General features: G+C 37.6%; 1 protein-coding gene across 2 annotated transcripts; it reads right to left on the bottom strand.

Moving 5' to 3' along the window:
- Positions 1-1649: 1649 nt before the first annotated feature.
- LOC140757027 (uncharacterized) lies at positions 1650-11387 on the bottom strand. Of its 2 annotated transcripts, none has more exons than XM_073092580.1 (8): positions 10985-11387; positions 9275-9310; positions 8911-8943; positions 7684-7863; positions 6409-6663; positions 5381-5502; positions 3127-3376; positions 1650-1904 (listed from the first exon to the last, which is right to left on the bottom strand). In XM_073092580.1, exons 1-8 carry the CDS (start codon positions 11091-11093, stop codon positions 1825-1827), a joined length of 1065 nt encoding a protein of 354 aa, XP_072948681.1. In that variant the 5' UTR covers positions 11094-11387; the 3' UTR covers positions 1650-1824. The 2 variants fall into 2 exon arrangements, with proteins under 2 accessions (XP_072948681.1, XP_072948680.1); XM_073092579.1 differs by having other exon boundaries at positions 3127-3403; positions 10985-11386.
- Between the last annotated feature and the right edge of the window lie 3007 nt (positions 11388-14394).

The following is a 14394-nucleotide window of genomic DNA, read 5'->3' on the forward strand; positions in this document are numbered from 1 at the left end:
GTGGGACAGTAATGGGTTGCTGATGATTTACAAGAACTCACTATTCTACAAGAAAATGAAATAACTTAATACGCACGTGTTAGTAACGCCATCTAGATTCGATTAAAGTAGTTAAAATGTGTATACTGCCATCTACATTTGCTTCAAACACACGAAGACGAAGCTTACTACTGTATAGTGGTATTGCTTTTAGTGTATAACGTACTCAATAGATGGCGTTTTTATTATTATATAAACTTTCATTAATTCATGCTTATAATATGATAGAAATATGTGGTAAAATTACAAAATAAATGAAAATTCATGTTTAAAAATTAAATACTTTTATTAAATCGATATAATTTATAGAGTACAATGTTTTTAAACAATATTTTCTAGTTTATGCTTAAAATGTACGTTTATATGTTTATTTCATATTTATTAAATAAATCTAAATGTACCAAGTAAATAATAACTGAAAAATACATAATATCACGAAATATATATACTACGAAACAAAGTTAAATTTATACTACTCGTATTATTTCATTTATTTCTAATAACAAACATCTGTTATTTACTGACCACTTACCATCGTGTAGAGTCCGCGCCAAACTTCTAGTCCGCTCTGAATATAGAAACTAGTCGCGTCGCAACAGCAAATTGTAGATATTAGCGGGACGCAGATAGCACAGGATATGGCCCACTCTTGCCCACGGGTACACAGTTGCGCTAGTGTGCCCTTACTGTCATTATTATAGTATATGCTTGTGGTTGTGTTCAACCGCATTCGATCTCTGGCTACACCTGCGCGCAACAACTTCAGAGGGGACTAGAAGTTTGGCGCGGACCATACACCAGTATATATATGTTCGTAGTTGTATTCAACCGCATTAGATCTCTGACTAAACCTGCGCGCAACAACTTTAGAGGAGACTAGATGTTTGGCGCGGACCATACACCATAATTATTTCCTACTTCAATATAGGTATACCTAACTATTGTCCCTGTAGTTCCGGGACTAGAATAGGGCTACGGTATCCCCTGCCTGTCGTAGGAGGCGACTAAAAGGGGGCTTCCGGGGTTGCGGGCGGCAAGAGTGGGAGCTCGAACCGTCCAGCTAGCGATCCCGGGAAGGACGGCGGTATGTGTGGTCGCATACCGTCGTAAACACTACATGGTGTGGGAGGAGCGAAAACTGCTCCTCCAGGGTAGAGCCCGATCGGGGCATCGCGCTTGGAGGGCTCCGGTTGTGTTCCGTCGGAGATCCCGGAGTTCTCCAACAAGCGTTGAGGACGGCCACCGGGGGGGTTTTAGTGCGGTAAAAATCCAACATAACCCGGCGTCGCTCCCACGTCGTCGGGTACCTTTTGAAGGTTTCCCCCTCGAGAGAAAAAAAAAAAAAAAAAAAAAAAGGTATACCTAACTAAAACTTCTTATATTATTAAATAAAATTAATGTCATTAAGACAGTCTCATGCACGTTATTAATAATTAATAACCAATCCATCCAATGTCTTAAAAAAATACTAAAAATAAACAATAAATGAACATTTGATGGTATGGAACTCTCTGTGTGCGAGTTCAAGTTGCACTTGGCCAATTATTTTATGCGACAAATTTTATTCTGAACTAGCTGACCCGGCAAGTTTCGTACCACCTCACAATATATTTCATATTTACTCACCTTTTAAACCTTCCCTGGACTTCCATAAATAATTTAAAACCAAAATTAGCCAAATCGGTCCAGCGATTCTCGAGTTTTAGCGAGACTAACGAACAGGAATTGATTTTTATATATATATATATATAGATAGATATAGATATAGATATATAGATATATAGATTACTTTGCTTTGCTATATGTAGCTACATAAGTATACGTGTCTGATCCTTCATCATCATTGCTATTTTCTTGGAGATTACCTGAAAACGAAAAAACATAACATTATTAGAAAATGTATTGTCAGAATGATTTATTGAAAACACCTCTGTCATAATGCTTGGATGTCATTTTTCTGTAAAATGTCTAGAAAAAAGATATAAATGAGTAGATCTATTTATGTATTTAAAGTTATAGAATCAAAGTTGTAGACAATTTAATTGTGAGCCGTAAGTAATTGTCGTTTCAAATTTCTGTCCAACGTTTAGTTTGCCTGAATTAGCGTGAATACGATTTACACTCCTATTTCAAGATGGCGGCCGAGGGCTATGAGTTGTTAACTCACAAATATGGGTTTAGTTCCTCTTGAAATTGAAAAATAAAATTGCGTCTTCTGAGTGTTGCACGCTAAGGAACAAAATTTATAACATTTCAATGTTTTTATGTTGGTAAAGTCCGCGCCAAACTTCTAGTCCCCTATGAATATAGAAACAAGGCGCGTCGCAACAGCAAATGGTTGATATTAGCGGAACGAAGACAGCGCGGTACTTCTCCGGCACCCGTCCGCTGCCCGCTCTCGCCCACGGGCAGTGTTACCAACTCTCAAAAATATTTATCCCTAAACCTAAGTGAAAACCCCTAAAAATATATTCAATAAAAATAATATATAAATATATTATATAAAATAAAAGTAATATGTATTAATATTTCTTAATTTTCTTTTTTCTGAAGAGTCCGCATTTTAAAAAATACTTACATTTAACTTACTTAATTACCTACATAAACTTAACATTTAGGAAGATGGATTAAATGTAGAGCATGATCCACCATTCCGAATTAATGTGAAACGAACCATCATTGCATTACTATTATTTGAATATAATTTATTGATCATATTTGAATGACTATTATTGGATTGAATACCTACTTCTATTATAATCAGAATATTATATATTCAGAAAACCCCTAAAAATACCCCTAAACATATAAAGAATATATAAATCCCATCCCACTCATTTACCCCCTAAATTTGGGGGGAAAACCCCTAAGTTGGGAACCGTGCCCACGGGTACATAGCTGCGTTAGTGTGACCTTACTGTTGCCAAGGAGAATATGCTTGTAGAACTACAAGGTCGACCGCATTGGCTCTCCGACTACCCCTTCGCGCACAAATTCAGAGCGGACTGGAAGTTTGGTGCGGACTATATATTTTAGAAGCAACTGGAAAATGGGGCTTTTACAGTAACATAGATAATATAAACTTACTGTATCCTGGATTAGATTTATTATTCCTTCCTTTCGTTATATTTACATAACCATTTTTATCGCCTTTACTTCTCGCTGTCTTGGGCATAGGCTGGGCGTACATTTCGTCCAATGTTGGCACAAACGGCGTGCTATACGTATCCTGTATTACGTTCGGGAGGGTCGCATACGCGTAGTAATCGGGTTGGTCCGCTGGCCTCGCGTACGTAGGTTGGAGAGTTGGCGGTGGACGTGGCACATCAATCGTATTCTGCAAGTTTTTATACGACACTTCATTCTGGAAGTCAATTAGTTCTGTTTAGTGATGCAACCCTTTGTGGTACGAGTTCTGTGGCATCACCGCCATATCTTTTTGTCTAATTACATAAAGTAGTAGTTCTCATGCTACCTAAATGGTGTGATCATGGCGGTCTATGATCGCCGGTCGTATGCCGAGGGGGAGGGGGGGGAATGTTTGTCCCTATAGTTCCGGGACGAGAATAGGGCTACGGTATCCCCTGCCTGTTGTAAGAGGCGAATAAAAGGAGCTTCCGGGGTTGCGGGTGGCAAGAGTGGGAGCTCGAACCGCCCGGCCAGCGACCCCGGGAAGGACGGCTGTATGTGCGGTCGCATACCGTCGTGCACATCAGACGGAGTGGCAAGCACCATGCTCGCCTGGGCGGAGCCCGACGGGTCAACGCGCTAAGAGGACTCCGGTTGCGTTCCTTTGGAGACCCCGGAGTCCTCTACGTAGCGCCGAGGACGGCCACCGTGGGGGTTTTAGTGCGCTAAGTATCCCATGTAACCCCGTGTCGCTCCCACGGCATAGGGTACCTTTTGAAGGTTTCCCCCTCGTAAACAAAAAAAGAAAAAAGAAAGGGGGGAATGTTGAATGAGGCCTGGGGAGGAAAGTTGTATGGAGGCCAGGGGGCGTAAAGTAAAATGGAGGCCCCTAGTCTAAAAACTTAATTTAATTTTACAATATTACAAATGTTTCATGGAGTTATTCGCCGACAAATACGTATTTCAGTTGTAGTTTGATCTCGGCAATCTTTTTTAGCTGATAACACGTTAGGTACAAAGATAATGAGGCCTCCCCAGGACCGGAGGTCTGGACGGACCGCCCTTTCCGCCCTATCAGTCCTCTAGAGGTGTGATATGGATAGGGATATAATTATCCGAGGCGTTCCAATTTAGTCCTCATATTTTGATTATAGATGCTCATGGACGGCAGTTACCAGTCGTGGACCACATGTTGAAGGGTTTAATCCGCCACCCCCTGAATTTTTAAGCAACTAGAAATTAATCCTTACTTCCTTACTAATATTATAAATCCGAAAGTAACTCTGTCTGTCTGTCTGTCTATCTGTCTGGTCGTCTCTTCTTCACGCCTAAACCACTGAACCGATTTTAATGAAATTTTGTACAAAGATAGTTTGAGACCCGAGAAAGGACATAGGATAGTTTTTATCCCGGAAATCCCACAGGAACTAGGGATGGCGATCTAAGATCTCGATTATTGTAATCGATATTAGTAAGGATTGAATCGTAAACTATGCATTTGATCAAGTGATGATCTTTAGCAAAGATGTTGTCCATGAGCCCACGAAGGTTCCAGAGTTGGTACGACCAATTTTCGCCAGATGGCGCCACTGTCATTCCAATGAAATAATTTTCTTTTAAACGCGGGCGAAGCCGCGGGCAAAAACTAATTTAGACATAAGCAGACCGAGGAGTCTGGTGGTGGTGCCACCGGAGTTGAACTACAGGGGACTACCATTTTTTTTATAATATAGAAATAGCAGACAAGCATGCAGTCCACCTGATGGTAAGTGGTCATTAACGCCCATGGACATTTGTAATCAACCCCAGATAGGATTAGATATTCCTACCTATTGTCGTCGACAGATGCACCGCTGCCCCTGAGGACTAAGCTGGAACGCCTCGGAAAATTATATCTTCCTAACACACCCTTAAAACCAGAACGCAGCAGCGTGTAACGCTGTTTTTATGAAACAGAAATAGGTGTGAACCATCTTTCATGAATATGACTTACTTTTAGTATTCAATACTTACCGAAACGGTGAAGGAAAACATTTTGGGGTGGAAACCTGCATACCTGAGATTTATAAAAAAAAAACTAAAAGGTATGTGAAGTCTACCAATACGCACTTGGCCAGCGCGGTGGACTATGGCCTAATCTTTCTCACTCTGAGAGGAGACCCGTGCCCAGCAGTGGGACAGTAATGGGTTGATGATTATGATGATGACTTACCGAATCTAAATTTATTTGAGGCCGGTTTCCTCTGCAAGCGAGATAAACTATTACCGAGCAGAGTATTAGAATTACTACACCAATGATTATCCAGGTCCACCAAGGTACCTCCGGACTTGGTTCTGTAAATGAGATACAATCAGAATAGGTTGGTTATAATAGGAAAAAAAAGGTTCATTATTTTTATAATGTAGGAGTAACAGACGTCCACATGTGTTATTACCCCTGTGCACTAAGTTTTTTGTTTTTTTTTTAACTTAACCTAACCTAACCTAACCATTTGATGGACTGCATGCTCGTCTGCTACTTCTATGTTATAAACTACCCGACCCGTGCCCACTTCGATGGGCGTTAATTATATTTTTGTGATGCAACTATGTTGTAAGAACTAATAGACATAGATAAGTATAGATATCTCACCGCCTTGTAATTGAAGGAAGCCATTAAACGGTTTAAACGGCTGACAATTCTGTTAGCCATTTAATGGCTGTCATAGTGTAATTTATGCGGAACAATGCCAACACGCGCTGTTAAGACACGAAATCGAAGAAAAAGTTCGGAGAAATATCGTTTCATTCTTAAATGATCTAAAAAACATTTTTTTTTTTTATTTTTCAAACACGAACATAGACGACAGTGACAATTGTCAAAAAGTTACATTTACGCGAGTAATCTTTACTAATCTATGATAATAGAGAACAACATTTTTGATGAACATCATGTTCGTCTATACCGAACCGTTTAGTTAGCGCACGCCGGTAAAGCATAACATCTTTCCAAATTTTCGACTATAGTTACATATGCCATTAATTTTCCGTGAATTTTTTGACCAATCATAATAAAATATAACTTATAGCACTCCTAAATAGTGTTGATTTCTGATTGTGAAAGAATTTTCATGATCGTTTCAGTATTTCCGAAGTTTAGCTTTTACAAACAAAGAAACAAACAATCAAAGTTGCAAACTTTACCTCTTTATAATGTTAATAAAGATAAAATGTAAATATTAGGTACATGACAAAACATACTTGTGTCTGGTTGTGGGTTTACATTAGAAATCTTCGTATTTTGTTCTTTATTATCATCAGCGTTTCCCGACTGAGGACTTTCTGTGCCCTTCATTCCATCATTTGTCATGTTTACCATCACAATGATCTTATGCCGCTGCATTTCATTCTTCACACGCATTTTAATACACAAAAATACTTTGCCATTATCAGCATTCGTGACTCTTGAAATATCATGTGGTATTTCTTTTGAATTTTGCTGAGTAATAATTCCATCTGTGAAAATAAAGAATTAGGTCACATACAGCTAAAATACATATATGTTTCAAGTTTTGCCTGCTAGTAACGTATCTTTAGTTATTAAATCATTGATGGAACCCAAACTACATATTTTTCTAAAATAAAAGTAGGCCAAGTTACTCGTTATAACATTAACTATTATAACAGCTGTGATAGCCTAGTGGTTAAGAAACTCGGCCTCTGGATCGAGGGGTCCGAGGTTCAAATCCCAGGCACGCACCTCATTTTTCAAAGTTTTGTGCGTATTAGAAATTAATTATCAGTTGCTAAACGGTGAAGGAAAACATCGTGAGGAAACCTGCATACCTGAGAGATTTATAAAAAAAAATATGTCAAAGGTATGTGAAGTCTACCAATACGCACTTGGCCAGCGCGGTGAGCTATGGCCTAATCCTTCTCATTACGAGAGGAGACCCGTGCCCAGCAGTGGGACAATAATGGGTTGATGATGATGATGATTATAACAGCAAGTGAGCTCGCCGGTCCCCGGTACTGGGGGCCCCCAAACACAGTTGCTATCGACGAAAACAAAAAGATCTTTAAGCGAATAAGTCTGAGATATTTGTAATTTTGTAAAATGAAATCAACTTTTTAGACTGTGGGCCAACATTTAATTTTCCGCCCCGGGCCTCCGACTACCTTAGTCCACCACTGGGACTGTGTACATTGTCACTATAGGGACTCCAGGACCAGAATAGGGCTACGGTATCCCCTGCCTGTCGTAAGAGGCGACTAAAAGGGGGCTTCCGGGGTTGTGGACGCAAGAGTGGGAGCTCGAACCGCCCGGTCAGCAACCTCGAGATGGACGGCGGTACGCGTGGTCGCATACCGTCGCGCACACCGCAAAGCGGTTGCTGAGCGCCAAGCGCACCTAGGCGGAGCCTGACGGAACAACGCGCCAAGAGGACTCCGATTGCGTTCCGTTGAAGATCCCGGAGTCCCTTTTCAAGGGATTGTATACATGTTTGCTACTATCAATATTAAAAAAACACATACCAATGGACGAGCTAACACTGTAGTAGCCTTTGCGGTCCTCTGGCGCCTTATCATTTACTTTACAATTCAGATGTAAGCTGTCATTAACGTTTACATAATATTTAGTTTCATCACTGGTAATAATTTTGGTCTCTTTCTCGCCTGTTCGGAAATCCGTGTGTGTTACGATGAACAACATTACTAAAAAAAAGATTTTTTATTTTATCATAATATTTTTTAAAGATTTTTATTGAACATAAAACATTAATTCACAAATAGTAATTGTTCGTAAACGACTGCTATAGTTAAGAACTGACGCAGCCATTTACGCCCACCTCTGGACAATGAGAAAGTATGTTCTGCTTAATGAGCTAATACAATTTTCTTTTATAACTATAACAAATATATATGATTACAAATACATTTATTAAATTACGTAATTATAGTTACAATTTTAAGAAGAGAATAGGCAATAACTTTAATATATGTATGTGAATGTGTGCGCGTGTGCGTGAGTTTGTGTGTGTGTGTGTGTGTGTGTGTTTGTGTGTGTGTGTTTTTGTGTGTGTTAAGGTAGAACCCTCTGTAGTCTAGTTCTGCCTAATAACAGCAGTGTTAAGCGCTGCTGTATTCTAGTTTGAAGGGTGTGGTAAATAACGTATTTGTGATCGACGGAACTGACTATTTGAGTGTGTCTATAAAAATAAAAAAAAATCTTCAAAGTAAATGGAGGTCGTCATAGAAGAATTCGCTTTATCTATTGAACCGTAATAGATAAACAGTTCAAATTTTCACAATGCGTTCGCTTCTATGGCCGCTAAAAGCGTGGGGTGTATTTTACTGCGGTTAATAAATATTCTCTGATAGATAATTGCCAATAGAATGATTGTGAAATTTAAAATATCACGCACCCCACGCTTTTTAATCTGAATTGAATTATTATTTTAATAATTTAAATTTTATTATAATTTTATTTTGAGGCGATTCATTATGATTGATTGTTCAATCTTCTACTACTGAAATATTAAACTCTGTGTCATTAAAAATATTTTCTAGTGTTAGTTCGATTAGCAATAAACCGTGTTTTTTTAACCTATTATTTATTTCATGGAGTCATTGCCTTCTGTCACAAAATAAAATTTTATTACTTTATTTAAGTACCCCCAATTTAGGGTTTATTTTATTAAAAAAATACAAATTTTTACACTTAAATTATATATAATACTTACTATTTCATTTTTTACTTACCTTTGTCGCATTCTGGATCTTGTTTTTTGCAGTCTGTTAACAAGAAAATCAATTAATATAATTGCCTTATATTACGGCAGGTGAGGTGAGGTAGATAGATCTCCCTGTGGTTCGACTCCGGCATCTACCGTCACATCTGTTCTGCTTATAACAGCAGTGTTACGCGCTGCTGTGTTCTGGTTTGAAGGGTGTGGTAAGGGAGACATACTTTTCCGATGCGTTCCAACTTAGTCCTCAGGGGTAGCGGCGCATCTGTGAGCGACCTTAGGAACCCCCCAGGATCGGGGGCCCGTTGCGGACCGCCTCTTCCACCTCCCGCTTAGTCCGGGAGAGTATATCTATAGTTTGGACTAGTTGTGCTTACCGTCGGAACACGGATCTTCGCACGTAGACGATGTAGCTGGAATTAAAGTGTTTTAAATTAGTTTCTTCCATGTTCTTAGTATACACCTACCGTCTATAGAAGTGATGATCTCACAGACCTGTATCTAACAAATACAGGTCTGTTGATCTAAATTAAATAAAATGAAATATATTTATTTTGTATAGGCCTACGATGGCACTTACAAATTGTCAGTTACAATATTTTTCTTTAACTACTACCGGATCGGAACGCGACTTCAGTGGGTTTGTCTTTTTTCCATAACAATTATAACTCTTTTTTTATTTTTTAAAAATGCCATAATTTTCACATATAATTAATATAGTACTACTGTTTTGAAAGCCGAGATTACAGTTCCAGAGAGTACAGTACCCTTAGTATGAGTTTTTACGTTTTTACAAAAATGATTGTTTTGGTATTTGTTTACGTATTTGCCCATACATTTCCAATCAGCGCCCCTAGTGGATTGTACCAAAACTGCTTTATATTGCTTTTAATACAACAAAACAATAAGGATTGATAGATTATAACAATGATTTAGGACGAACTAAAGGAAAAGTCATATTTTCGAAAAAATACGTTTTTTTTTTTTTATATCGTATAACCTAACGATTAGGCAGACGTGCAACCTGATGGAAAGTAATCAACGCCGCCTATGGACATTTGCAGCACCAGAGGAGTCGCCAATGCATCGCCGGCTTTAAACGTTTCTTTCATACATTTTCATACTAACCATTTTTTTATTTTAATTAATCATAGTGTCAAAAATATTTTAACGAATCCATTTGTATTTTTTACTATCGGAACTTTTATATAAAATAAGGTTCATTCAAACAGATGGGTGATTGTCGTCCTTCATTTGTATCTATTTGGAAAGTGGTAGGACCCTTTGTGATTCCACTCAGGCGGCACCACGGCCACACCTTTTCTGCCTCAACAGCAGTGTAAAACGCTGCTGTGTTCTGATTTGTGTTTTTGAACTATTTCATTATTTCGGATATCCGATACTTTCAGTTGTTTTATGAAGCTACAAAACACCCCTATCTAGAACATTAACTCATTATAAACATAGATTAGTAAAGATTACTCACTCCTAACAAGAAAATGTACCCAGTTTTGAGAATTGAAATAGTTGCGTAAAAAAGTTTTGCCACGTCTCCGTGCTAAAATGTCCCTAAAATATTTGAAATAATTATTTATTTATTATGTAAATTATACATTGTAATTGTAAATTACGCAGTATTAGTTATTTATTCGTAAATTTTCTCTAAAAATGTTTTTATTTGTCAAGAATTCAAAAAAAGAACTTACTAAAATAAGCCGTTTATGGCTTCATTCAATTTCAAGGCGGCGAAGTATCTTTACTAATCTATGATTATAAATGTGAATGTAATTTTCTTTGCTACACACCTTAACTACATGACCGATTGTCAAGAAATTTAGTACTTACGTTGGGGTTCAAAAAAGTTATTGTTCCCGAGGGAGAGAAAAACCTCTGACCGCGGCCGAAGCCGTGGATAAAAACTAGTAACTATATAAATCTGAGACACATACATCAGATGTATTGGAAAAATTAGGAATAATACTCATAAAGGAAAAATGATTCATATTTACAATCACACTTAAAACGTATGTATCTTATAATAAATAATTTTAATTCTAATTGTTTAATTAATCGATAGTGGGACTTACCGGATATCACAAATAAAGTCAAGAAAACTAACAACACTATTTTGTAACACATCTTGTTGCAAGTACTAAATGTAATTGTTCTTTTCCGCCATCTTGTTTTAAATGTCATTAAATATTACTAATAATTGTACAAAGAGTAGTAATAAAATAGACTGGTCATTGGCATGTGACGAGTATAAACTAAAAGTATTTAAAGGTGGTAGAATTCGCAGTGGTTCGACTTTGGCGGCATCACTGCCACACCTATTTCTGCCTAATAACAGCAGCGTTAAGCGCTGTTGTGTTTTGGCTTGAAGGGTGTGGTAAGGGAGACATGCTTTTCCAAAGAATTCCAGCTCAGTCCTCAGGGGTAGCGGTGTATCTGTGGCCGACCTCAGGTACGAATATCTAATCTTATCTGGGGTTGATTGCAGATGGCCAAGGGCGGCAGTAGCCACTTACTATCAGGTGGACTGCGTGCTCGTCTGCTACTCCTATATTATAAAAAAAAAAATTGAAAATACGCTAACACTTTGTAGCCCAAAGCCGCGTCTGTTATTGTATAATCTATTTTTATAATTCATATACTTATTGGTAACGTTTTGTAACATGTAAAATTAATTAAAATACAACGTTTTCCTTCCCTATTGTTTAAATCTATCATTTGATTATAATTTTAGTTTATGGACTAATTACTCGATATTTAATTATACCTAATCTGTGTAAAGTTGTTGAGAATTACTGACAAGTAGAGGGTCGGGGTTCGAATCCCGGACGGCTCTTCGAAGTTACATCACATTATAATACTATTATGTGGCAAACGATCATGTAGTCCTCCTGGTAAGGTGGTAAGTGGCTACTGCCGCCCATGGATATGTGTAATCAACCCCAGATAGGATTAGATATTCCTACCTAAGGTCGGCCACAGATGATTAGTGAGTGAGGACTAAGATAGAACGCCTCTGATATGTCTCCCTTACCATATCGTACAAACCAAAGATACATACGTATGTAGGTATAGACCGCGTAAAACTGCTAGTCCGCTCTGAATATAGAAATGAATCACGTCGCCATAACAAATTGAGCTTAGATAGCCACTTTAAAACATGTTCTTGCCATGATCACTAAAAATATCAACTCCTAGTGGCTCGGTTCAACAGCAAATTCTAACTTACTTCACTGAAACAATTTCTAGTTTAAAAAATAACAATTTAGAGTTTAATGTTGAATTTAAATAACCGTCCACTTTTTTTTGTTGGTCCATTTTTTGTACAAAACAGTAACTGACCTGTGTCCCAAGCGAACCGACAGTCGCGCACGTATTCGCCCGAAACTCACCGAGATAACGTGTCGGTGAGCTTAGTCAATGGGTGCGTTGATCGAGACCGCTTTGTATAAAGATTGACTTCTGTTCGTTTTTACTTTGTACCCTAACCTATGTTCTTCTCAAGTTTGTCGTGGTACTTACGAGATACTCTGTATTATATGTTCGAAAACCGCCTACAGTCGGGTAAAAAGGAAAGAAAAGAAAATACATTTTTATCTAAACAAGATTTTAATAAACATTTTAACAAATTTAATTGAAACGACTTATATCTATACTTATATTAGAATATATTTAATTCTTTACAATAAAATACTGTTAATGTAACTTAAAATAAATATTTCACATCATTTAAGACGAATCCATACCACAATTTCATATATTTTTTATTTTATCATAGCAGCCATAGAAATTAATGCATTTAGAAAATTTGAATTATGTATTTATTAGAACAATAGATAAAGCGAAAAACGCCTAAAAATATATGGCGATCCGCTGTTATTTTTAGTATTTCTTGTTAAGGCGACCACCGTTATACACAATGTAGATTTCAAGTGTCTATCTATTACAGTTCAAAACATAGTGCCTAGTGATAGGTGGAGAGACAGAAGGACAGTAAAGGCTTTGTAATAGCGTTCAGTTTTTACTTTTGAGTACGTAGCCCTGAAAATGCATCTGAATCAGTACCTTTTAACCATGAGTTTTCGAAACATCCCACAATTTTACGTTACGTTTACTCAATCCATTATTCTGTTCCGTTTGCTTCAGTAGACTGAGTAAACGTAACAATAAGTAAGTGCTCAAGTCTTTTTGTCTGCCTCACATGCTCGCAAAAAAGAGAGGTAAAACATAAAGCGTCATTTTGTCAATTTAGACATTTTATGTTACGTTACTGACACTATAGTTCTGATACAAGCCGCTAGGGGCGCTGATTGGAATTTGTATGGGCAAATACGTAAACAAATTCCAAAACAGTCATATTTGTCAAAACGTAAAAACTCATGGTAAGGGTACAGGCGTATTGCTTTCAATTCCCTCTTAATCCGACATCGACAGTACTGCCATCTAGCGGATACGGTGATCCCGCGAGAATCAATGTTGCATTGGATACTTTGTCACTTAAAGTATTTTTCTTTACGTCACAGTTACTTAAAAGGTGCGACTTAATTGAAATTTTATTGTTATGCAATATTTTTACTTAACCACATATTTTGACTAAATATTGCATAACAATAAAATTTCAATTAAATTAATCTAAATATAAATATTATTTAGATATTCGCGAATGACGCCGAACAACGCCAGGCAGAGTTGTAATCATATTTTCTCTACGTTATTTTGACAGACATTTTCGTCTGACACGACACGCGTCTGGCACGGTCTATGTATGGACCTTTAATTCGCGTTGAAAAACCTTCACAGCACTTAGAACGGACGAGCATTTTGACGAGTAACGAGTATTCAGGTATATATTTGCTATCGTGGATCGCATATTCGTCTATTCTCGGCAAGTATCCAAACGTTGCATTATAGTATCTTACTTTGCATGTATTAAAATTATAAAAGTAAATTATTATGGAATAATTCATTTTTAATCTATACCTATTTAATAATTATTATATACAATTAGCTGATCCGGCAAACGTTGTGTTGCCATATAAATAAAATATGTTATGGGTGAACAACCCTTATTACTTAGGGGTATGAAAAATAGATAGTTGCCGATTCACAGACCTACTGAATATGCATATAAACTTTGGTGAAAATCGGTAAAGCTGTTTTGGAGGAGTACGGTAACTAACATTGTGGCACGAGTTTTTTGTTATATATAAGATTGTAATGACACTAATGACATATAAGTCGATTTGTGGTGTATGCGTTTGTGTGTTTGTTTAGTTTTATGTGTGTGTGATTGTTTTTGCGTTACCATATCTCCCTTTTCGATTACTTCTAGGTTCTCAATAATGCGAGAACCTAGGTCCCCCGTAGGCTCGTTTGTCATTTCCCTTCCCAGTTACCCGGGACTAGGGAGGGAAGCCCTCGATCTGGTCTTGGCGGCAGGGGCCATAGGAACCAGGACGTCATCGTCATCGTCTCTACCTGTCTG

Source organism: Epargyreus clarus, unplaced genomic scaffold (genome assembly GCF_041222505.1).
Source record: "Epargyreus clarus isolate Ecla_fem2 unplaced genomic scaffold, WU_Ecla_fem_2.2 ptg000036l, whole genome shotgun sequence".
NCBI lineage: Eukaryota > Metazoa > Arthropoda > Insecta > Lepidoptera > Hesperiidae > Epargyreus > Epargyreus clarus.

Excerpts from the sequence above, each read along its gene's own strand:
- LOC140757027 (XM_073092579.1), bottom strand. The coding sequence starts at position 11,093 with ATGACATTTAAAACAAGATGGCGGAAAAGAACAATTACATTTAGTACT. Across the intron at positions 6,664-7,683 it reads CAGTGTTAGCTCGTCCATTG|ATGGAATTATTACTCAGCAA; the intron begins GTATGTGTTTTT and ends TTATTTTCACAG. Across the intron at positions 5,503-6,408 it reads AAACCCACAACCAGACACAA|AACCAAGTCCGGAGGTACCT; the intron begins GTATGTTTTGTC and ends TCTCATTTACAG.